This window comes from Salvia hispanica, chromosome 4 (assembly GCF_029641045.1).
Source record: "Salvia hispanica isolate PSC_SH4W2 chromosome 4, Shi_PSC_v1, whole genome shotgun sequence".
Lineage (NCBI taxonomy): Eukaryota > Viridiplantae > Streptophyta > Magnoliopsida > Lamiales > Lamiaceae > Salvia > Salvia hispanica.
In genome coordinates, this window is record NC_142695.1 from 56,854,939 (window position 1) to 56,876,444 (window position 21,506).

Consider the following 21,506-nt stretch of genomic DNA (forward strand, 5'->3'; position numbering starts at 1 on the left):
CTGGCGGTCGGATTTTCGACAATCGTTACGTGCACAAACATTGATTGAAGGACTGTTTCTATCCTTGATTGATGAGGATGACTTGTTTTCAATTCTGAAATATTGTTACAATTTAGAAATATTTTATTTTAGACAATAATATATTTTCCATTCCGTTTATAATTTCGTTACACATTAATCCAAATTAGCTTGCATACATGTGCACTTTCATCATCATTTCAACAATTATTTTTTGTTAATGTATTCACACAATACTAACTATAGAAAATGTATTCTTAATATTCACAAATAATTAAATAAATAAAATGTGAATTTTATTATGGTTAACAACTTCATTAAATAAAATTACATTGAATAAGAATATACACACACAAGAATGATACAACACAATATTAAATAAATTGATGATGGAATCTTAAAATCTGGAACGCTTGCACTCGAGAGAAGATCCCTGAGGGAATCTGTTGGAATCTGCGCAGTAATTGTAAACCATATGATTCTGCTGAACCCATCTGAGTCTGTTTCTCGCCTTAGCGTCGAGCTCCTGAGTCGCGCAGGGCGTTCCGGCTGCGCACGAGCCGATGTTGAAGTTTCTGTAGTAAGCGGTGAATGGAGCATGGGCCCAGTCGGTCTTCACGCGGCCGCCCTGCGTAGCCCAGTCGTCCGCATTCCAGAGGCTGCAGTATACCCTCATCGGCTGGTTCGTGGGGAATGCCACGCCCGAGCTACCGTGGTTGTTGAACACTCTGATAGGGCTGTTGTCCACTAGGAATCTGCACGTTTAAATATAAAATTAATAAAATAAGAAAGAGAATAAAATGACATGATACGTTACCAAAAAAAGAAAGAAAAACTATTTTTTTTTACAGACCAAAATGAAAAGTAATTACATGATTTTGTTGGGGCTCCAGACGATGGTGTAGGTGTGGAAGGCGGTGGTGGGGTCGAACCAGAGATGGAACTGCTGCTCTTTGTCGCCTTTTCCTTTCGAGAACACGTTTGTGTGAACTGTGTAGGGATTTCCGCTTGAATTTCCAAGAAATTCGAAGTCGATTTCGTCGTGGCCCGGGCCTTGAGACGACAACTGCATAGTTTATAAATAAATAATGTAAGTCATATTTCAATACTTTAATAATTTCAATAATGAAATTGAAATTCTAGATTTAAATTAATTCAACTATAAAAAAATACTGACATAGAAAGTGGTGACGGTTCCGGCTGAGTTGCCGGGGACGAGTTTGAGCTGCATGTCGAAGCGGCCAAACATGAACTCGTTCTTGGACTGGAAACCGGAGCCAGAGGATTGATCGAGGGAGAGAGAGATGCCGCGGCCGCCTTCAAGTATCTTGGCGCGGCCATCGCCAAATGTGGTGATGGTGTCGCGGTAGAAATCGGCGGCGGTCAAGCAGGCTAAGGCAAGAAAGGCGTAGAGGAATGCTAGAATTGATGCTGCCATTTTTGTGTATTGAAATAGTTATGAGAGAGAGATGTGTGATATATTTGCAATGGATTTTGTAAGTGTATATATAGTTGAAAAAGGTGAGCTGGAAAAGGGATGGTAAAGGAAAGCTGGCTATTAAATAATTGAACGCGTAGTTTTGATTAAGCAATGGGTCCAATCCATGATTACATTCGGTTGGCGCCTACTAACAATAGGATGTCTTCAACACATATGACCTCAACACAATGCCTATCTCTCTCTCCCTCTCACACACACACATACATGCATTTAAATTCTCGAAATCGATGATATGGTAGTTTTGGGCTATGGCTTAGCTGGTGTTTGATGCAGTTTCGTGAGTAGACGTTAACTCGTGTCAGAATGATTTGAACTTCGGACACCTCCATTATTATGGAACGGAGGGAGTATTAAAGTGCATAGGTTATGGAATATATACTCCCTCTGTCCCACTTAAAATGCAACATTTGGAAATCGACACGGGATTTTATGTAGTACTGTTTTATGAGTTAATGAAGAGAGAGTAAAGTAAGAGATATGGAAAAGTAGAGATATAGTTGTTTCCATTTTTAGGAAACGTTTCATTTTTAATGGGATAATCTAAAAAGGAAAACGTTTCATTTTTAATGGACAGAGGGAGTACATTTCATGAAAAATGAGTAAATTGATTACTAGTATAAATGCATGCTTGTATACGCAAGGACGTGAACAACTGCTAACTAATTTCCAATCCAAAATCTAGAACTTTTTAATTTTGTATGTTAAAATTACCAACACAAAGACATAACTATATTAAACACAACTGCATAATACTACCCCTATCCCCCAAATATTGTCCCACTTTCATCCAACACGGGTTTTAAGAAAAAAGTTAGTGTAATGTCAGCCATATTTTTATATATTAGTTTTATAATAAAATGTGAACATGAATGAGTTATTGGAATATAAGGTCCACTACCAAAAATGGTAAAAGTAAAATGGGACAAACTTTGTGGGACGTAGGAAATAAAAAAATGAGATAAACTTTCATGGACGGAGATAGTACTATTGATATATTTATGCTTTTATGTTGATATTGATAAAGTTTGTCATTGTGTTAATAATTTTAATATATAAGATCGAAAGTTTTGGGTTCTAAATTGGAAATTAGTTTTATTGCGATACTATGTATGTGTATATATCAGGTTTTTTGACGTACCTAATGAGATTTGGGTGTTGGTTGGTAGTTCATATATTATATGTAGGCAACATATATATATATATATGCGTTGGAAAAATATGATTCACTATAAAAGTTAGGAGTTAGAGGACATATCATTATAATGAAGTATAAATAAACAAGATAAATTGTGATGTTGTTGGTAGAATTATTATATGCTTTTAAACGATGGTAGGCGGCGGTGCCAAGTTCTTGGAAGTTGGAAGCATCTCATTTACACACTACCTACCTTTGATCATTATATAAAAAATCAATTTCTTATAAGACGGTGTCCCTTCTTTTGTAACATTATAGAAAAATATGATAAGAACTTACATACCAATAATAATATAAGTATTTTATTTCTCTCAATTTATTAATTTCTTTATAAAAGAATAACTTGTTACACATTAATTTATTCATATCAGTTTTCAATTGTAGGAATTACTAAGCATGTGGTTAGAACTGATAATTAAGACTGCGAGCTTTTTATACAACCGTTATTTAAATGTATTTGCTTAAAAGAATGTACTAAAAATTCCTCAAACTCAATTTATTACTATAAGAATGCATCCATCCAAGTTCCAAACAACGCTGTGAACATGCACACAAACAAAAGTAACATTATTCTAGGCTGTATTAATTATTGATATTCTCTAGCAATAGACTTATTTCTTTCCATCTAGGGTTTAACAAATATTATTTTATCATATATCACTATAGCTTGGATTGTTTAAAGGAATGGCATATTGCAAATTAAAACACGAGAACAAACATAGAATGGATCTAATCAAATAGTTCAAATTAAAAATACGTACTCTCTCCGTCCCAGATAATTTGGGACACTTTGACCCGACACAGGTTTTAAGAAATCTAACGGAAAGTGAGTTGAAAAAGTTGGTGGGATATGAGTCCTATTTTTATAGTATTAGTTTTATAATAAAATGTGAGTATGAATGAATTAGTAGAATATGGGATCCACTATCAAAAATGGTAAAAGTGAAATGGAATACTGGGTCAAATTATCTGGGACGGAGGGAGTAATACCCTAGCTATCAAAATGAAAACGCGGTAGAAGAATCTATGAAAGTACAAGAATTTATGAATATATTTTTCCTAATAAAAATTCAATGACTGAGTATTATTATCTCGGTAGAAGAATGGTAATGATCGAACATTGTGAATCCCCATAGCTTTGAGAGAAAGAAAACTTGGGGTATAAATGGTGATGCTTGAACAATCATACCTAGATCGCTTAGGAAGACCATCACATGTCACAATAGTTCTAGTCTTTTTGGAGTATATAAATAGTCGTGTAGTATTATAGAACAATAAGTCACCATTTGTCAAAACTTTGAGAGGCCAAATCTTGTCAGGCCAATCAAGTCTACCGTGGTCCAAGGTATATTCCTTTACCCAAGAATTCTCATCTTCGTAGTTGTTCATCCACCAATAAACAAACTTGAAACGATCTGCATAATCCCATAAACATAAACATAGACATAGCCGACCTTCCAAAATGCATAGTTGATGACGGGTGTATTTGCTGTCGACATGTAAAAGCGGAGGAAGAGAAAGATTGGTAAATAACTCGGTTTCAAGATCAAAGCAACATATTAATCTGTTCCCCTTATCAGACGCCAACCAGTGAAGATTCCCGTTGAAAAATGTTGCAGTATCATAATTCACCATATGACGAGTTAAAATACCCAATGTTGCCTCTGGGATTCGTCTCCAGGACTCTTCTCCTAGGGTAAGTATATAATAAGATCCAAATTTGTCACCATATAAAATCTTATATTTTCCGGTTAATTTGCTCACCCCAAATCCGAAAATGAAAGAATGTGTAGGTTGAGGAGGAAGTTCAACATATTCACGAGTAATTGGATTGCAGATGACCAAAATATTATTTGATCCATACCTCAGCAAAATTGAACCATTAACTGAATCAAGGCGATTAGTAACATGTGGCATGTGAATATAAGATGTATGGGTCCGAAATTCGAAAAGCGGCACGCATGCCTCACCTGCATCGTAGACCATGTGGGTGCCTCTTAAAGAGAAAACCAGTTTTGGAGTTTGCGGCGTCACAAAGTCACCCCCTTGTATTATATCGCGCCATAATTTAGAAACACACTTCCACTTTATAATGCTTCTAATCGGGAGTCTTCGGACGATCTCTCTCATAATCTCTTCCGGAAGATACAATCTTCCTTTTGTTTCAGTTTCTGCATCCTTTTCCAACAACTTATTGATCTTCATCAATAACTGCAGCAATAATTGTAGATACTGAAAAAATAGGAGTATAAAATTGGAGACTAGGGAATGAAGAAAAAAACTATTCTTCTAATTCTATTTATAACAACCAACTAGTCCCCTATAATAGAAAAGGTGTAAATTATTGCCGCAAGTAAATCTCAAATTGATATATTCTATATTTTACTTGTTTCCTTATACAAATCTCTATTAATTTATTTTCGCTAAATCAAATCATGTACTAGAATACGGAATACACGTTTGATTTTTTTTTTTTCTTATTTAAAGAATAAAATCTTACTATAATCTTTAATATAATATAAATAAAATACAATATATTGGGGTGAAAACAATTGAACGAATGGGAACACAACAAGTAGAGAATTAGTTTGTTTTTGTTTTGTTTTTTTGTTTTTTTTTTGGGTAGAGATTTAGGTAACCTTATGCATTATTATTATTCCACCGTTGCCATTTATATCCGAATTTTCCTTTACTCACAACTAGGAAAGTTAATGTAGTGCGAAAACCTAGATTAGGTCTAAAATATTTTGAACAAAGATAAGAAAACACACACAATTAATTAAGAGTATCTCCGGTGGCGCCCTTCCCACTAGGACTTCCCACAAAAACCTCCTGCCACGTCACTAGGACTTCCCACTAGGACTTCTCATCCCACTGCACAATGTAGGACTTCCACTAGGACTTCCTGCAATAAAATAAAATCACAATTATTCAATTTATACGTTTCAAATTTACGAAATTTAACGAGCCGTATATATGGTGCCGTATTTATAGAGTTTTACCAAAAAAATAAAAATAAAAATAACTAGGACGTCCGACCGGGACGTCCGACCGTCGCCACTACGACGGACGTCGGGCTGAGGGGCGAGGACATGGGACGGGCGTGGGCGCCCTTCCCCTTCACTACGGCGGACGTCGGGTAGGACGTCGGCGATGTCCTACCGCGACGTCCGCCATTGGAGACGCTCTAATGGATTAGTGTATGGCCTTAATTATGGTATTGGTGTTCTTATAGGGTCAGGGTAAGCACTATAATTTGGATTGAGTTCTCGGATTTGGATGACCAATTAATAATTTACATTACTATTTTAATTTATCATTTTCTCAGAGTTCATTAGGTTATCGTACCAGATTCGTATTGCTATTATGACAACATGTGTCTTGTTGTCAGCGCATCATGTTTGGATTCGAATATAATAGGTCAGGTTTGTGTTCAAATTCGAATATAATAGGTCATGTTCGTATTCGGATTTAGAATTTCCTTCTTATTACATATCAGGTTTGATCTTAACAGATTGAATTACCAAGACTAACCTAGATAGCTAACTATATTTATGAATGTAGTGTCAATTGAGATGCTACCAAGAAATTGGCACAGCCGCCTACCATGAATTATTTAAAAGTAAGAGTAAATGGTTCTCACTTTCCACTAACTCATTCTCACTTATATTTTATTATAAAACTAATACTTTAAGGCCATGTTTGGTTGGCGGGAAAGTAAAGTTGGCAAGGAAAATGATTCCTAGGAAAGTGAATCCCGGGAATATGATTCCTAGTAACTTTACTTTCCTGTGTTTGGAAAATATCAAGATTCTAAATTTGTATTTAATTTAAACACCAAACTAAAAATATACTTATTATTATTTTATTTATAAAAAAGAATAATATTGAAAAAAAATAATTTATTATTAATTATAAATAATAATTATTATATAATTACATTTATTATTATGTTGGACAGTTTAATATGGATTATCCATCATAATATATAATAGTATAACTATAATTGTAGTTACATGGAGTATTATACTCATTTATTATAGTAATAGATATAATAATTACTATATTATAATTATAATATTTACGAATATTATAATTGAATAAATTTTATAAATTATAATTGCACATGAATTTATTGATTAATTATTAATTTATAAAATATAATTAATTATTATTTATTATACAATTTATATTATATAATTATATTTTAATTATTAATTATTATTATGAATTATTATAAAATATAGTTATAATTATGATAATATTAATTATAGTTATTTATTATAGTCAAATTAAGTATGATTTATAATTTAAAATTATTTTTAAAATATTGTAATTAATAATAATAATAATAATAATAATAATAATAATAATAATAATAATAATAATAATAATAATTAAAAAACTATATTATATTGCTGAAATATGTAAGAATCCTAAAACTGGGAAAAAGAATAACTAAGAGAAGCTAGGATTCAGAATCCTGGAAAGTTGTATTAACTTTCCTTGTTCTCGGATTCTGATTACTTTCCCAGTTTGATTAAAAACCGAAACAAACACAGAAATTTAAAATTTAAGGAATTAGATTACTTTCCCGGACAGAATCCTGGCAACCAAACATGGCCTAAAAGTAGGACCCACTACATATTGACCTTTTCAACTTACTTTCCATTACATTTCTTAAAATCCGTGTCCGGTCAAACTGTGACAAAATTTGAGGGACGGAGGGAATATAAAACTAATACTGCATAAATGTGGAAACCATAACTTTTTGCACTCACTTTTCTTCACTTTTCTTAAAACTCCTGCCGAGTCAAATGTAGACAATATTTTGCAGGCGCGGATATACTATTTAAGCGTATGTTGTAACTTGTAATTTAAAATATGAGAAATTGTAAAGAATATACTAATCGATTCTTGCAAATAGACTTGAGAATTTGTATGCACAATAAAAATGCATGAGCCATTATGATTGAATTTCAATAATAATTACATTGAATAAGAATACGAAGGGAATCAAATATAGACACACAAGAATGATATGACACGATATTAAAAAAAATTGATGATGGAATCTTAAAATCTGGAACGCTTGCACTCGAGAGAAGATCCCTGAGGGAATCTGGTGGAATCTGCGCAGTAATTGTAAACCATGTGATTCTGCTGCACCCATCTGAGTCTGTTTCTCGCCTTCGCGTCGAGCTCCTGTGTCGCGCAGGGCGTTCCGGGTGCGCACGAACCGATGTTGAAGTTTCTGTAGTATGCGGTGAACGGAGCGTGGGCCCAGTCGGTCTTCACGCGGCCGCCCTGCGTGGCCCAGTCGTCCGCGTTCCAGAGGCTGCAGTATACCCTCATCGGCTGGTTCGTGGGGAATGCCACGCCCGAGCTACCGTGGTTGTTGAACACTCTGATAGGGCTGTTGTCCACTAGGAATCTGCACGTTTTAATATAAAATTAATAAAATAAGAAAGAGAGAATAAAATGGTGTGACATGTTACTAAAAAGGATGAAAGACTATTTTTATTAGACGGACAAAAATGAAAAAATAGAACTAACTATTGATTGTGAAAGAGTAATTACATGATCTTGTTGGGGCTCCAGACGATGGAGTAGGTGTGGAAGGCGGCGGTGGGGTCGAACCAGAGATGGAACTGTTGCTCTTTGTCGCCTTTTCCTTTCGAGAAAACATTTGTGTGAACTGTGTAGGGATTTCCGCTCGAATTTCCAAGAAATTCGAAGTCGATTTCGTCATGGCCCGGGCCTTGAGATGACAACTGCATTGTTTATAAATATATATTATAAGTCATATTTTCAGTACTTTAATAATTTCAGTAATGAAATCGAATTCTAAATTTGAATTAATTCAACTTTAAGAAAATACTGACATAGAAAGTGGTGACGGTTCCGGCTGAGTTGCCGGGGATGAGTTTAAGCTGCATGTCGAAGCGGCCGAACATGAACTCGTTCTTGGACTGGAAACCGGAGCCAGAGGATTGGTCGAGGGAGAGGGAGAAGCCGCGGCCGCCTTCAAGTATTTTGGCGCGGCCATCGCCAAATGTGGTGACGGTGTCGCGGTAGAAATCGGCGGCGGTTAAGCAGGCTAAGGCAAGAAAGGCTGAGAGGAATGCTACAATTGATACTGCCATTTTGTGTGTTGAAATATGAGTGAGAGATGGATATATTTGTAATGGATTTTGTAAGTGTATATATAGTTGAAAAAAGGTGAGCTGTTTAAGGATGGTAAAGGAAAGCTGGCTATTAAATAATCGAACGCGTAGTTTTGATTAAGCAATGGGTCCAATCCATGATTACATTCGGTTGGCGCCTACTAACAATAGGATGTCTTCACCACATATGACCTCAACACAATGTCTATCTCTCTCTCACATATATACACACACATATATGCGTTTAATTATCGAAAATCGATGACATGACATTTTCGGGCTATGGTTTAGTTGTTGTTTGATGCTGTTTCATCAGAAGACGTCAAAATGAATTGAAATTCGTACAGTGCTCTTAGTTGGACGTATTGTGGATTTTTAGATTTTTGGTTTTTTTTCTTTTTATTTGTGTAGGATTTTCATACTACTTACTATTAAAGAGTAACTTTCATTGTTTTATATTCAGTTTTGATACTCCATTAATGATAAATTTTTAATTCATAAAACTAGTAGTTAGAGGACATAACATGACAATAAATTCAATAAACAAGATAAATAGTGATTTTGTTGGTAGAACTATTATATAATTACTTTTAAATCATGGTATGAGGCAGTGCCAATTTCTTGGCAGCTTCTCATTATACACTACCAACCATTGATCATCATTTCATACAAAGCAATTTTTTTAAGACGGTGCCTTCTTTTGTAACGATATAGAAAATTAAGATGGGAACTCACCCACCTATAATATTATGGTAGTACTTATTTTATTTCTCTCAATGATTAATTGGACTTAACTGTATTATAGTGGAAGGTATATTCATTTACCCAGCAATTCTCTTCTCCGTAATTGTTCATCCACCAATTAACGAACTTGCAACGGCACATAGATGCCCATATACATAGACATAAACATAGCCGACCTTCCAAAATGCATAGTCGATAGGTGTGTATGTTGTTCATCCAATATTATTTGTAATGAATTTTACGTTGTCTATAATGAAATAAGGATCAAATAAAAATTTAAAAATACATAATGGCCACCTAAAACGAAAAGGTAGTACAATAATATATAAAAATACAAGAATTTATGAATATATTTTGTCTAATAAAAACGTAATGACTGAATATTATTAGCTGGATATAAGAATGACAATGATTGAACATTGTGAATTCCCATAGCTTTGAGTGAAACAAAATTTGGGATATAACTAACCATGTTAGAATAACACACTCTAGATAGCTCAAGAAGACCTTCACAAGTTTCAACAACTCCGGTCTTTTTTGAGTATATGAATAGGCTACCACCGTAGAATAATAAGTCACCATTTGCCAAAATTTTGAGCGGCCAAACAATGTCAAACCGACGAACTATACATTTGTAGTGGAAGGTATATTCGTTTACCCAAGAATTCTCATCTCCGTACTTGTTCATCCACCAAAACTTGAAAGGATTTAAAGAATCCCAAAAACATATGCATAAACATAGCCGACCTTCCAAAATGTATAGTCGAGACACATTAAGTAAGTCGCAGAGATTAAGACCATGAGGAAGAGAAAGACTGGAAAATAATTCGGTTTCAAGATCAAAACAACGAATCAATTTATTCCCCTTGCAATCAGATGCCAACCAGTGAAGATTCCCATTAAAAAATGCAACAGTATCAAATTCCAAATTTAAATTACCCAATGCTACATCTGAGATGCTTCTCCAGGACTTTTCTCCTAGGGTACATATATGATAAGAGCCAAATTCGTCACCATATAAAATCTTATATTTACCACTTAATTTACTCATTCCAAAACCAATAATGAGAGGAAGTGTTGGCGGACGAGGAAGCTTAACATACTCACGAGTAATTGGATTGCATACGAACAAATTACCAGCCCGACTATCGCACGTCAAAATTAAACCATTAACTGAATTAATTAATGCACGAGAAACATGTGGTGGACCATTTATATAAGAAAGAACGACCCGGAATTCGAAAAGTGGCTTGCGGACCTCAACATCGTAGACTGTGTAGGTGTGTCTATGACCACAGGAGAAAGCGAGTTTCGGAGTATGCGATGTGACAAAGTCACCCCCTTCTATCAGATCGCGCCATGATTTAGAAACACACTTCCACCTTATAATGCTTCGAATCGGAAGTCTTTGGACGATCTCTCTCGTAATCTCTTCCGGAAGATACAAATCTTCCTTCGTTTCAGATTCATCATCCCCTTCCAACAACTTAATCATCTTCATCAATAACTGTTGTAGTGATTGTGGATACAAGAAAAAAAGGTATAGGAGTGTAAAATTGGAGACTAGTGGATGAAGAAAAATAATTATTTTTCTAATTCTATTTATAACAACCAATTAGTTGGAAACGGCGTAAATCATGTCAAGTAAATCTCAAATTGATATCCTTTTATTTATTATACCAATCTATATTAGTAGTTTATTGTTTACTTTTGATGAGTTAGTATAATTTATTGGAAAAAAGAAACAATTGAGTTGATATTTACTTTACAAAATACACATAGCATATACTATTAACTTATACTACTTATTAGTTACCTTCGTTGAAAATCATTTTATTTATTTATTATATTTGAATTAGTATATAAATGTAATATATTTGTATTCGGAAAAAGGAAATCCATATTTTAAGCTCTTATTCCAAAACAAAATGCGAATCACACTAGTCAAATCAGCATATATAAACAGAATTGGTAAATTAGCAAATTATTAGGATCTTAGGTTATGATTTGTTATAAGTGTGCAAATCTCTCTCCTATAAATTAGCATATAATCTAAAGAAAACTCTCTCCCTCACCATCGATCTCTCTCTATATGTGCTGAAAATTTATTCAGTTCTCTATATTATTTCCTAGGCTGAAGTCATATCTTTCCGGCGGCGGTGGTGACTGAATTACGGTGAGTAGTATAATTCAATAAATTGAAATATTATCTTTATAGTTTTATCAATTTATTTACTTGATATATACTCGAGGATTGATTACAATACTTGACTTCGTCCAGTTATGCACTCTCCCTTCTAATTCAAAATGTTCCACATTTTTCATTTTTATGAGATTATTTTAGCTGGAGGTATGACTATGACTAATTATCCATTTAGGATTCAATTTTGTGACCCAAGGACAATACATATTTAACCCGTCTTATAATCTTACAAACCCAACAGCCATTTAGCTGTTGTTCAGTTGTCATGACTAATCATCATATGATAATCTATCTAAGATTGAGTTGAGAAATTATTTGAGTTGGAGATGGTGACTGTGACTAATTATCACATGATTATCCATCTAGAATGTATTAAGTTGTAGGATTAAATTTCATGAACTAGATACAATACATATTTAATAAGAGATATAATCTTGCAAAATGAACCGCAAAACGAACTCCCACTTAGAATATTCAGTTACCTTTTTCTCTTTGCTCCTTGCATTCAACAATTCCACCTAAAATCTCGTTCAGTCAAGAAAATTATTATTTTGAATTCCACATTAAGTAACAAGAAATTGATGAATTTTTATCCATGTCTATATATAGACATGACTACAATATGATAATTGTTTCTTCACTCACAACTACTGCAGGCATTGATGAAAATGGCCAACTTATTAATAAAGATCCCCAATTTATTCATAAAATGGGCCTACTTTTTTATGAAGACGAAGACGAAGAGGAAGATCACCAAATTTTTGGAAAAGGAAAACAAAGAAGTCTTATTGACAAATCTACCACAAGACATAATGAGAGAGATCCTCGAAAAACTCCCAATCAGAACCATTATGAGGTGCAAGTGCGTCTGCAAATCATGGCGCGACAAAATAGAAGCGACTGACTTCGCTACCTTCGATAAAATCCACAAACTTCTCCACACCATCGTTTTCGAAAACAACGACATGCTATTTAAAAGCAAGCACGGCCAGCTATTCATCTACTCCAAAAACACCGAACCTCTCGTGACGTATTCCTTCCTTCGACAATTCCCCAGCTTCCGTTTCCATCCCAACGTCGTTATCTACACCCCAAGCTCGCTCCCGGTGGATAAGGGGCTTCATGATGCGGGAATGTTGACGACTAAATTCGAGGAGAGTTTGGAAATCGCCAAGGCGGTGAAGGAGAAGAAGGAGCAATTGTATGAGAAGGAGAAAGTGGTAGAAAACAAGGCTTTGAAGAAGAAGATTGAGCAATTGGAGGGAAGAATTAGAGGTCTACAGAGGGAGCATTTGAGGGAAACGAGGTGGCTGGAGTTCGGGTGCGCGTTTTTGAAGGCTGCTACCGTTCTTTTTGGGGGGCTCGTGTGCTACGATCTTTCTGTTGCAAGAAACATTGAAACAAACAATTGCGGATGCTCTGGAAGAAATTAGGGTTATGAGGATGTTTTTCAATTTTCATAGATCCTTTTTGAGTACTAAAGAAATATTCTATGTTCTTTTGTTATCTCTCCATTAATGAATGTATTTAAGGGATAATAATCATTTATTTACGTCACGAAGTTTGATCAAATTCTGGCCAGACTCAACTTTTGAAAAATAATGAGTTTTAATTTTTTTTCTCAATGGGTTGCGTTAGTATGACTAATTTATAGTAATAGCTAATAACTTTCAATTCTGTGTATTAAAATTATCAACACAAAGATATAATTATATCAATACAACATGTAAATTTAAATATAAAAACAAAGGCATAAGTTTATCAAACACAAGAAGATTGTGTTGATATTTTTAACATATAAGATTGATATTTAGTTATTACTCCCTCTGTCCCGGCTAAGATGACACATTGCTTAGCCGGTATGGGATTTTAAGAGTTATTGGTTAAAGTGTTTAATTGGAGAGAAATCGACGTGTTCGGGTGATATTTGAAACTTTCGTTACTTTTTATTTCCTTTTCTTATTTGAAATAATCAATGCACTGTTTTGTACAGAAATTAATATTTCGTAGTTTAAATATTTTGTTTTCAAACATCATAGAACTAACAAGAATTTGATTAAACTTTCAAAAAGCTATCATAATATATTCAATTGCATTATAAATTGCGCGTTTAAGTATTCAATCTGTTTTATTAGTTAAGAAAAAGAGAAGAAAATAGAATAGAGAAGACCAATGGTATTTATATTTTAAAATAAATGTATCAAATAAATGAGGGGACGTGATCAGGACCACAAGTGAAATTCTGTCAAAAATCAAAGCAAATTTCAGCCATTGGATCTTGTGATGTAACCGTTAGATTAATGTTACGTGTCATCTAATAATGTAGATTGTGTAGTCTAACATTGTAGCTCGGCTAATAATGTAACGAGCTTTAGTCTAATAATATAGATTGTGCAGTCTAATAATGTAGCCCAGTTAATAATGTAACGCTTTTAATGTAATAATATAGCTCAGATATTATGATCACAACCCTTCAATCTAAGGATCCACTGACTGAGATTTGCTTTGATTTTTGACATAATTTGCCTTATAGACCAGCGCCCCTAAAATGAGTGGTATATAATGTTTTTGTACTACACATTGTTAATATGTATTCGTTTGACCCCTCAATAAAACTTCTACCAATAAGTATTAGGAATATTTTTCTATGTCCATTCCCTACGTTCAAATATTCGAAATCATGTGTTTATTTTAAATATTACCCCTTCTACTTCATACTTAGTAGTTAGTACTATCAATAATCCATCATCAGCATAACACTACAATAATTTTGTACTCTAATTTATCATTAATTCCTTAATTTTGCATGAATTATATTTTAAAATTTGGTTGACTAAGCATCATCCGACCGGTCAACGCGGATCTTCATGTGGATTAATTCTTTAATCAAATATTATATAAGTATAAATAATCAACATTTATTCAACAAACAAATTCATCAATTTTCAAATAGAAAGAAATAAATGAAAGAATACAATTTCTCAAAATGAATGAACAATTATCAGAATCTGGATGCCTTGCATTCATGGGGAGTCTGTGGAAATCTAGGAGGATCGTTGCAGTAATTGTAGATCATGTGCTTCTGCTGCACCCACCGGATCCGGTTCCGGCCGTTGGCGTCGAGCCCTTGCGTCTGCCACGCCTCGTTGCTGAACGTGTCGTTCCCGGACCCGCACGACGAGGCTGTGGCGCAGGGCTTTCCGCTGAGTTTAATGTTCCGGTAGTGTGCGATGAACGGAGCTTTCGTCCAATCGGTCTTCACACGGCCGCCCTGCGTCGCCCAGTCGTCCGCGTTCCATAGACTGCATATGACCCTCATCGGCTTGCTCGTCGGGAACGGCACCCCTGATGCCGCGTGGTTGGTGAACACTCTCATCGGAATGTTGTCCACCATGAATCTGCATTCAGAAATTAATCGATAAGTATGTCACACATTCTACTAGACCAATTCACTAATATTCCATTTTAAACAACTACTATAAATTAAAGTAGGACCCACATCCTAGTAAATTTTTTTCATGCCACATTTTTTTTAGTTATGCTGATTCTAAATAAAACACTTAACTACTTTTTAAATTTTTATCTATAAAGTTTTAAATATATTTTACTTTTATGTGAATCGTTACGCAAAAGTCATGCCATTAATTATTTAAATTAATTTAAAAAATATACATTCAAATAAATTTATTGCTATCAATATTTTTTCTGCGTCCGCTACTTACATGATACGTTGAGGGTTCCAAATGATGGAATAAGTGTGGAAGGCGATGGTGGGGTCGAACCAGAGGCGGAACTGCTGCTCCTTGTTGCCTTTCCCTTGTGAGTACACATTCGTGTGAACGGTGTAGGGCTCGCCAGTCGCGTTCCCCAAGAACTCGAAATCAATCTCGTCGTGACTCGGACCCTCGGAGGCCAACTACACACACACAAACTCAAAATTAGCCCAAATTTTCAAAAATTTCACACAATTAAAATTATCATAAAATAGATGAGATCAAATTACATAGAACGTGGTGACGGTGCCGGCCGAGTGTCCCGGGATGAGCTTGATCATCATGTCGAATCTCCCGAACAAGTAGTAGTTCTTGGACTGGAAACCCGAGCCGGATGATTGGTCGAGGGAGAGGCGTAGGCCACGGCCCCCATCGACGATTTGGGCGTGGCTCCCGCCGCCCCAATTGATGTCGACGTCGCGGTTGAAGTTCGCCTGCACCACTACGATTATTGTTGCTAGGAAAAGTAGAATTGAATTTGCATGAATCTTGGAAATTGCCATTTTTTTTTTAATTGTTGGATGGTTTTGGAATTGGAGATTGTGTGAATATATATAGGTGATTTAATTAGGGGTTGACGAAATGGAAAGAGTGGGGATAGAGAGGGGTTTGATTGCATGAACTGTATAAGGTGGACTAAGAGCTGTCTATTTACAATTTAAAATTTAGTTTGAGACAACTCAACGACGTAACGCGCTAATTGTTGCATCTTAACAATTATTTGAGTATTAAAATGGTTTTGTGATTTAGTATGTTACGTTTATTTTGGGTTATTATCTAGAAGAAATGGAAATTGGTGTTCAAAATTATACTCCATCCGTCCCAAGATAAGTGACTTGTATTCCTTTTTGGGGTGTCCCACTATAAGTGACCTATTTCCATTAGCAAAAAGTCACACCTCTTACTTTATTCTCTCTTATCTCCTCTACTTTTTCCTCTCTCATACTTTACTCTCTCCACTTTAATTTATTTAAATATCATTCCTTAAATCTCGTGCTACAAGAAGTAAGTCACTTATCTTGGGACGGATGGAGTATTACTTTTGTTCATTGGTACTCCCTCCGTCCTACTTAAGATGACATGTTTTCCTTTTTAGTTTGTCCAAACTAAGATGACACATTTCCTTTTTTAGAAACTCTCTCTCTCCAATTAATACACCTAACCACATTTTTCCATCCCTATTAAAATGAGAAAGGATCCCTGCTGTGCATAGCAGGGGCTGTGCCATTTCTAACAGGCAAAATTAAATCAAAGAAAAGGCAAAAGAAAAAGAAATAAAACAAGTGTTGCTGCGTTTTGTTCATAGAAAATTGTGTTTTAACACAACCCCCTGCTGTGCACAGCAGGGGATCCATTTTCTATTAAAATATTCATCTTTCTTTCTATCTCTATTTTAATATTTTCATCCACAATTTCTCTCTCCAATTAAACACATTAACTAATAACTCCCAAAATCCCGTGTCGGCTAAGGAATGTGTCATCTTAGCCGAGACGGAGGGAGCAGTAAATTTGGTGGAGAATGACACGAGTTTCCTACCAAATTAAAGTACGAATTTTGAAAGGAAGTTAATCAGTTTATATTTGTGCTTAATGGTGTATAGGATTATGATTCATTTTTCTATTGATATACATATTTCATCTCATTGTAAATTGTATTTGAAAATCATATAGGTGTAGTTCATTTTTGGCTTAATATTGCTCTTAGATGTAAATATACATTATATTGAATTGGATACGTAAAAAATTCACATTTTTGTGTTCATTTTTATCTATATTAATTCCGTAAAAAAATGGGGAAAGAATAGAGAAAAAAAAGTATTGGAGGTGTTATAAATGGAAAATAGACTCAACAAAGTAGTAATTAATTTTTATGGATAATTTAAAAGGAAAAATTGTGATTATTAATTGTGGACAAAATAATACTACTCCACTAATTTACGAAATTATCAAACTATGTCAAGAAAAAGGGGACATGTTACATGGAATGACTAAAATATAGGTGTCATGACTATTGAATAATGGGTTGGGAGAATATTATTTAGTCTTAGCCATTCGTACAAAAACCTTTCACGATATGTGAACAAAGAAATTGTTTCAATAATGACAGATAAAATACGAGTTGACTAACGAAATTAAAATTGATAATTATATAGATGAACACATGCATAAGTTGTGGGCCGGACTGAGGTAGGTTGCAACCCCTTAAAAACATTTGAAATTATTCAAATAATTTTGAAAGTTTTTAGAGATATTTTTTTTTAATTTTGTGTTCTACAAATTATCATTTTTATTATTAAAATAGTTAGATTTTATATTTTAATTTTTGAACATTTGTTTCTTGTTACTATTGGTCAAACCTATATGCATAATTTCTCTTTCTTCCAAGATTATGTCAAGCGGTGGAAATAATAGAGGTTTTCAAAGTTTGTGAAACGGTAATTAAGTTTGAATAATTGAATTTGTATATGTTCTGATTTGCAAAATAATTTTATCGACAATCGCCCCCAATGAATATACTCATCTTGAAAGGATCGATAAAATAGAAATACCCATTTATTTCAAAACGTTATAAAACATTATTATTAATGAAAGGATAAAAAATATCGGTGATTAAATTAGATAGTTAACAGACCAAAATTACAAATAATATGTTTTCATTTATTTAAAAATATGTTATTATTGCAAAATGGTGTGTACACTTTGACGCCATCGACGTTACCACATGGATATCAATGCATTATTGAATACTCGCCACCGACAATTGGTCCATTTTATATTTTATAAATAAATAACTTTTTCCATTTAAATTGAATTCAATTTCGTATTACCCTAATATATTAGTTTACTCCCAAATTTTTATTACTTTATGGTCTTATTATGATACCTTCAAATACATAGTGGTAGAGTTCCAAGATGTAAATAAATACATAGATAAATAAATTTAAAGCTAGTCAATATCAATTCTTAGTTACTTTTTTGACATACCAAATATAATTTGGAAATGCAATTAAATTTTATCAGTTAGCTGATTTTACCAAACAAAAGGTTTATAATTGAATATCATAATTAACTTCAAATTCAATTTCATAAAATTGCAATTACAACATCATTCCAAATTCAGTTACCAAACAACAACCTCAATATAATCTCTATGGAAATTAAAGAATAACACAACTCCTCAATGTCGCTTTGCTTCTCGTTCAGCCTGCAACAAAAATATTATTTTCTTCATAATCAAGCAAAGGCGTGACAACACAAATCTCAAATAAATTCGTTCAAATCAAGATTCCACATAAAATAAACTAAAGTCGAACACTTTGGGGCCCACCACATTTTAATACTATTTCTTTTTTCAAAGGGCTGAATTTGTTGGAGTTAAATTTAATCTTTCACATAGGAAAAATCGAGCCAATATTGAGGAGGTCGTTCTTTTCTAGACAATATATTATAATCCCATTTTAGCTAGAAGTTGTTATGATTCATCGTGGTCGACTTTATTAATGTCGATAACTTAATTCAAGATCAATTTAAACCTATGTATAAGATTAATCGTGTTTGATATTAATCAAGTTCAATATCATTGAAAAGCCGAGCAATTTAATTCAAGTTTAACTTTAGACTTATTTGACGAACAATTATAGTTGTCTTATCGTTTTGACAAATGGAATCTTCCAATTTTGTTAACATAATATCATTATTTTCAGATCAAATACTCCCCTTTCCCGTAGAAATAAGTCATATTTTATTCGTTTATCTTTTATAATAGTCCAAATCTAGTTATGATAACTTTTTTCCTCTTTTGCTTTCAATTCACTACACAATTTTAACTATTTTTTCTCCATCTCTCTTACTTTACTGATTATGCATTAAAACTCGTATCAACCCTAAATGGTCAATTTCTATGAGATAGAGGGAGTATATTAACCATATTTTAACAAATTATGATTTTCATCGTGTTTGATTTCATTAAGAAGTCGAATAACTTAATTCAAGATCGACTCAGACCTACTTTGATACTACTCTTTTAGCGAACAAGGATAGTTGTCTAATCGCTTTATAACCCTATCAGTTTCAAGTTTTATTTGCGAGGTTGTTATTTTCAAGACAACTACATTATTTTTCATCATGTTCGATTTTATAAAAAAAATAAAAAAACTAAATTTAAGATCGACCTAGACCTACTCAGATACCATATCAACAAATGAGAATAGTCGTCTCACCGCTTTGACGACCCTGTCGAAGGCTTCGGCTCCATATTTTTCGATGTACCTCTCGACCGATTTCCTGGCATCAAGGCTCATCATCTGAAGAACCCTCCTCTGGCCTTCTGGAACATTCGAGCCGACATAGCTCCCGACCTTAACGTATTTTCGTACAAAATTCTCGTAAATATAAGCTGCGCCGTTGAAGATGGGAAGAACCAGCCACAAGCAGAATATGAGCTTCATGTACGGCCAAAATGGAAGCCTACATATTAATATACATAACACATTTAAATACATAATTATTTTTTTATTTACGTTGAAATTTAAAATATTAGAATTACCATTGGAGGATCTTCCAACATGAGAGCTCGAACAATGTAAGGAAGGAGTAGAGAACCCAATATGTCAGCCATTGTTGATCATCTAAGGTTGATGGGCTCTCAATTGCTCTCATCGATGCATATCTATATCAAATTATTAATATTTTATTAAAAAAATATTATAATTAATGTGATAAAATTTGATGAATTTTAATAAGAAAAAAAGTGTAAGAATTCTTACAATGGATATAGAAGCATTACTCCAGGCCTGTAACATTAAAAAAGAAGTTTCTATAAAAAATCAATGCTTCAAAAAATCAAGAAACTTGTAAAAATGGAAGAAAAATTACCCAAGAAGTGCATCCAAATTTCTTGCAAGGGCTACAAAAAAACCCATGTCTGTAAAAATATGGTGTTTTTCTTTTTAGAATTGTTGATGAAAGTTAGGAAAGAATGTAACTGTTTGAAGGTAGAAAATTGAGTTATATTCAAAGTGTTTTTATAGAGAATGGGGTTTAGTATTCAATATTATTACACCCCAAGTTAAGAATCTCTTTAGGAAGATGCCAAAGGCTTCTTTACTTCCACCAACATGTGGAAGAAAATGAAGGCGGCAAGAAATTAATAGAGAAACCAAACTCAAGGGTTTCTCTTTGGTTTTTTGTTATTTATTTAATGAACGTAATTAGTTAATTTTTTAAGTATGTGACTGATGGAAAACTGTAATTGGACACCATTTAGTAGTAAAAGTACTTTTTTTTTCCTAAGTAGGCTATGGAGTTGGTGTCAAATGTAGGTAAAGTATATCTTTCAGGAAGAGCAAAACTGCAAAAGGGATCTTACTATAGAAATTGATATTATATAAATATTTGAATTGAAAATTAACAGATGTGGTCGTGCCGGAGTGGTTATCGGGCATGACTAGAAATCATGTGGGCTCTGCCCGCGCAGGTTCGAATCCTGCCGACCACGTTTTTCTTTTCTTTTTTGTAGTTAAAAGATATTAGTATTTAATCATGTTTGATTATAACCATGTATCTCACAATAAGTATAATTAAATATTTTACGTTGTATATATGATAAATTTTCATCATATATTAATTTTATCGTTAGTGGCTCGAATAGTCCATTGGACTGGCCCAAAATCCGAATTTTAAAATTAGGGTTGATATTCTGAATTCTGAATATATTAGTATATTTGAAATTATTATAGTAATATGTTGCCCAAAAACTAAATTAGTCAATTCAAAGTGTCCAAATAAGTATGTAATGATTTATTTATCAAATTAATTAACGAAATTATATATTTATTTTCAATAAACTTCGATAAAAAAAAAATTACACGTGGTACAAGATAGTATCATTAATCACATTGAAAAA

General features: G+C 33.7%; 5 protein-coding genes and 1 non-coding gene across 6 annotated transcripts; 2 read left to right on the top strand and 4 right to left on the bottom strand.

Moving 5' to 3' along the window:
• Positions 1-292: 292 nt before the first annotated feature.
• Positions 293-1,487, bottom strand: LOC125195643 (xyloglucan endotransglucosylase protein 1-like). Its single transcript, XM_048093775.2, has 3 exons — positions 1,196-1,487; positions 891-1,084; positions 293-773 (listed from the first exon to the last, which is right to left on the bottom strand). The coding sequence occupies exons 1-3, from the start codon at positions 1,454-1,456 to the stop codon at positions 416-418; spliced, it is 813 nt and encodes a 270-aa protein (XP_047949732.1). The 5' UTR covers positions 1,457-1,487; the 3' UTR covers positions 293-415.
• A 6,163-nt stretch (positions 1,488-7,650) lies between these two features.
• LOC125195644 (xyloglucan endotransglucosylase protein 1-like) lies at positions 7,651-8,896 on the bottom strand. The gene is made up of 3 exons (XM_048093776.2): positions 8,600-8,896; positions 8,295-8,488; positions 7,651-8,148 (listed from the first exon to the last, which is right to left on the bottom strand). Exons 1-3 carry the CDS (start codon positions 8,858-8,860, stop codon positions 7,791-7,793), a joined length of 813 nt encoding a protein of 270 aa, XP_047949733.1. The 5' UTR covers positions 8,861-8,896; the 3' UTR covers positions 7,651-7,790.
• A 2,804-nt stretch (positions 8,897-11,700) lies between these two features.
• LOC125195497 (uncharacterized) lies at positions 11,701-13,374 on the top strand. The gene is made up of 2 exons (XM_048093640.2): positions 11,701-11,801; positions 12,485-13,374. Exon 2 carries the CDS (start codon positions 12,491-12,493, stop codon positions 13,259-13,261), a length of 771 nt encoding a protein of 256 aa, XP_047949597.1. The 5' UTR covers positions 11,701-11,801; positions 12,485-12,490; the 3' UTR covers positions 13,262-13,374.
• A 1,356-nt stretch (positions 13,375-14,730) lies between these two features.
• On the bottom strand, positions 14,731-16,126 carry LOC125192661 (xyloglucan endotransglucosylase/hydrolase protein 24-like). Its single transcript, XM_048090281.2, has 3 exons — positions 15,832-16,126; positions 15,551-15,744; positions 14,731-15,226 (listed from the first exon to the last, which is right to left on the bottom strand). Exons 1-3 carry the CDS (start codon positions 16,102-16,104, stop codon positions 14,830-14,832), a joined length of 864 nt encoding a protein of 287 aa, XP_047946238.1. The 5' UTR covers positions 16,105-16,126; the 3' UTR covers positions 14,731-14,829.
• Positions 16,127-18,647: 2,521 nt separating this feature from the next.
• Positions 18,648-20,606, bottom strand: HVA22F (HVA22-like protein F). Its single transcript, XM_048095440.2, has 5 exons — positions 20,477-20,606; positions 20,368-20,394; positions 20,148-20,270; positions 19,822-20,068; positions 18,648-18,806 (listed from the first exon to the last, which is right to left on the bottom strand). The coding sequence occupies exons 1-5, from the start codon at positions 20,521-20,523 to the stop codon at positions 18,780-18,782; spliced, it is 471 nt and encodes a 156-aa protein (XP_047951397.1). The 5' UTR covers positions 20,524-20,606; the 3' UTR covers positions 18,648-18,779.
• A 410-nt stretch (positions 20,607-21,016) lies between these two features.
• On the top strand, positions 21,017-21,098 carry TRNAS-AGA (transfer RNA serine (anticodon AGA)). The gene has a single exon. It is a non-coding gene; the product is annotated as a tRNA-Ser (tRNA).
• Positions 21,099-21,506: the final 408 nt, after the last annotated feature.

Bases quoted from the DNA above. Each gene is read 5' to 3' on its own strand.
- LOC125195643 (XM_048093775.2), bottom strand. From the start codon at position 1,456: ATGGCAGCATCAATTCTAGCATTCCTCTACGCCTTTCTTGCCTTAGCC. The intron at 1,085-1,195 runs GTCAGTATTTTT...TAAACTATGCAG, and splicing joins GAACCGTCACCACTTTCTAT to TTGTCGTCTCAAGGCCCGGG. The intron at 774-890 runs GTAATTACTTTT...TTAAACGTGCAG, and splicing joins TGGAGCCCCAACAAAATCAT to ATTCCTAGTGGACAACAGCC.
- LOC125195644 (XM_048093776.2), bottom strand. From the start codon at position 8,860: ATGGCAGTATCAATTGTAGCATTCCTCTCAGCCTTTCTTGCCTTAGCC. The intron at 8,489-8,599 runs GTCAGTATTTTC...TAAACAATGCAG, and splicing joins GAACCGTCACCACTTTCTAT to TTGTCATCTCAAGGCCCGGG. The intron at 8,149-8,294 runs GTAATTACTCTT...TAAAACGTGCAG, and splicing joins TGGAGCCCCAACAAGATCAT to ATTCCTAGTGGACAACAGCC.
- LOC125195497 (XM_048093640.2), top strand. From the start codon at position 12,491: ATGAAAATGGCCAACTTATTAATAAAGATCCCCAATTTATTCATAAAA.
- LOC125192661 (XM_048090281.2), bottom strand. From the start codon at position 16,104: ATGGCAATTTCCAAGATTCATGCAAATTCAATTCTACTTTTCCTAGCA. The intron at 15,745-15,831 runs GTAATTTGATCT...GTGTGTGTGTAG, and splicing joins GCACCGTCACCACGTTCTAT to TTGGCCTCCGAGGGTCCGAG. The intron at 15,227-15,550 runs GTAAGTAGCGGA...TTCTGAATGCAG, and splicing joins TGGAACCCTCAACGTATCAT to ATTCATGGTGGACAACATTC.
- HVA22F (XM_048095440.2), bottom strand. From the start codon at position 20,523: ATGGGTTTTTTTGTAGCCCTTGCAAGAAATTTGGATGCACTTCTTGG. The intron at 20,069-20,147 runs GTAATTCTAATA...ATTAATATGTAG, and splicing joins TGTTGGAAGATCCTCCAATG to GCTTCCATTTTGGCCGTACA. The intron at 18,807-19,821 runs GTGAGACGACTA...TTTTTGTTGCAG, and splicing joins TCGACAGGGTCGTCAAAGCG to GCTGAACGAGAAGCAAAGCG.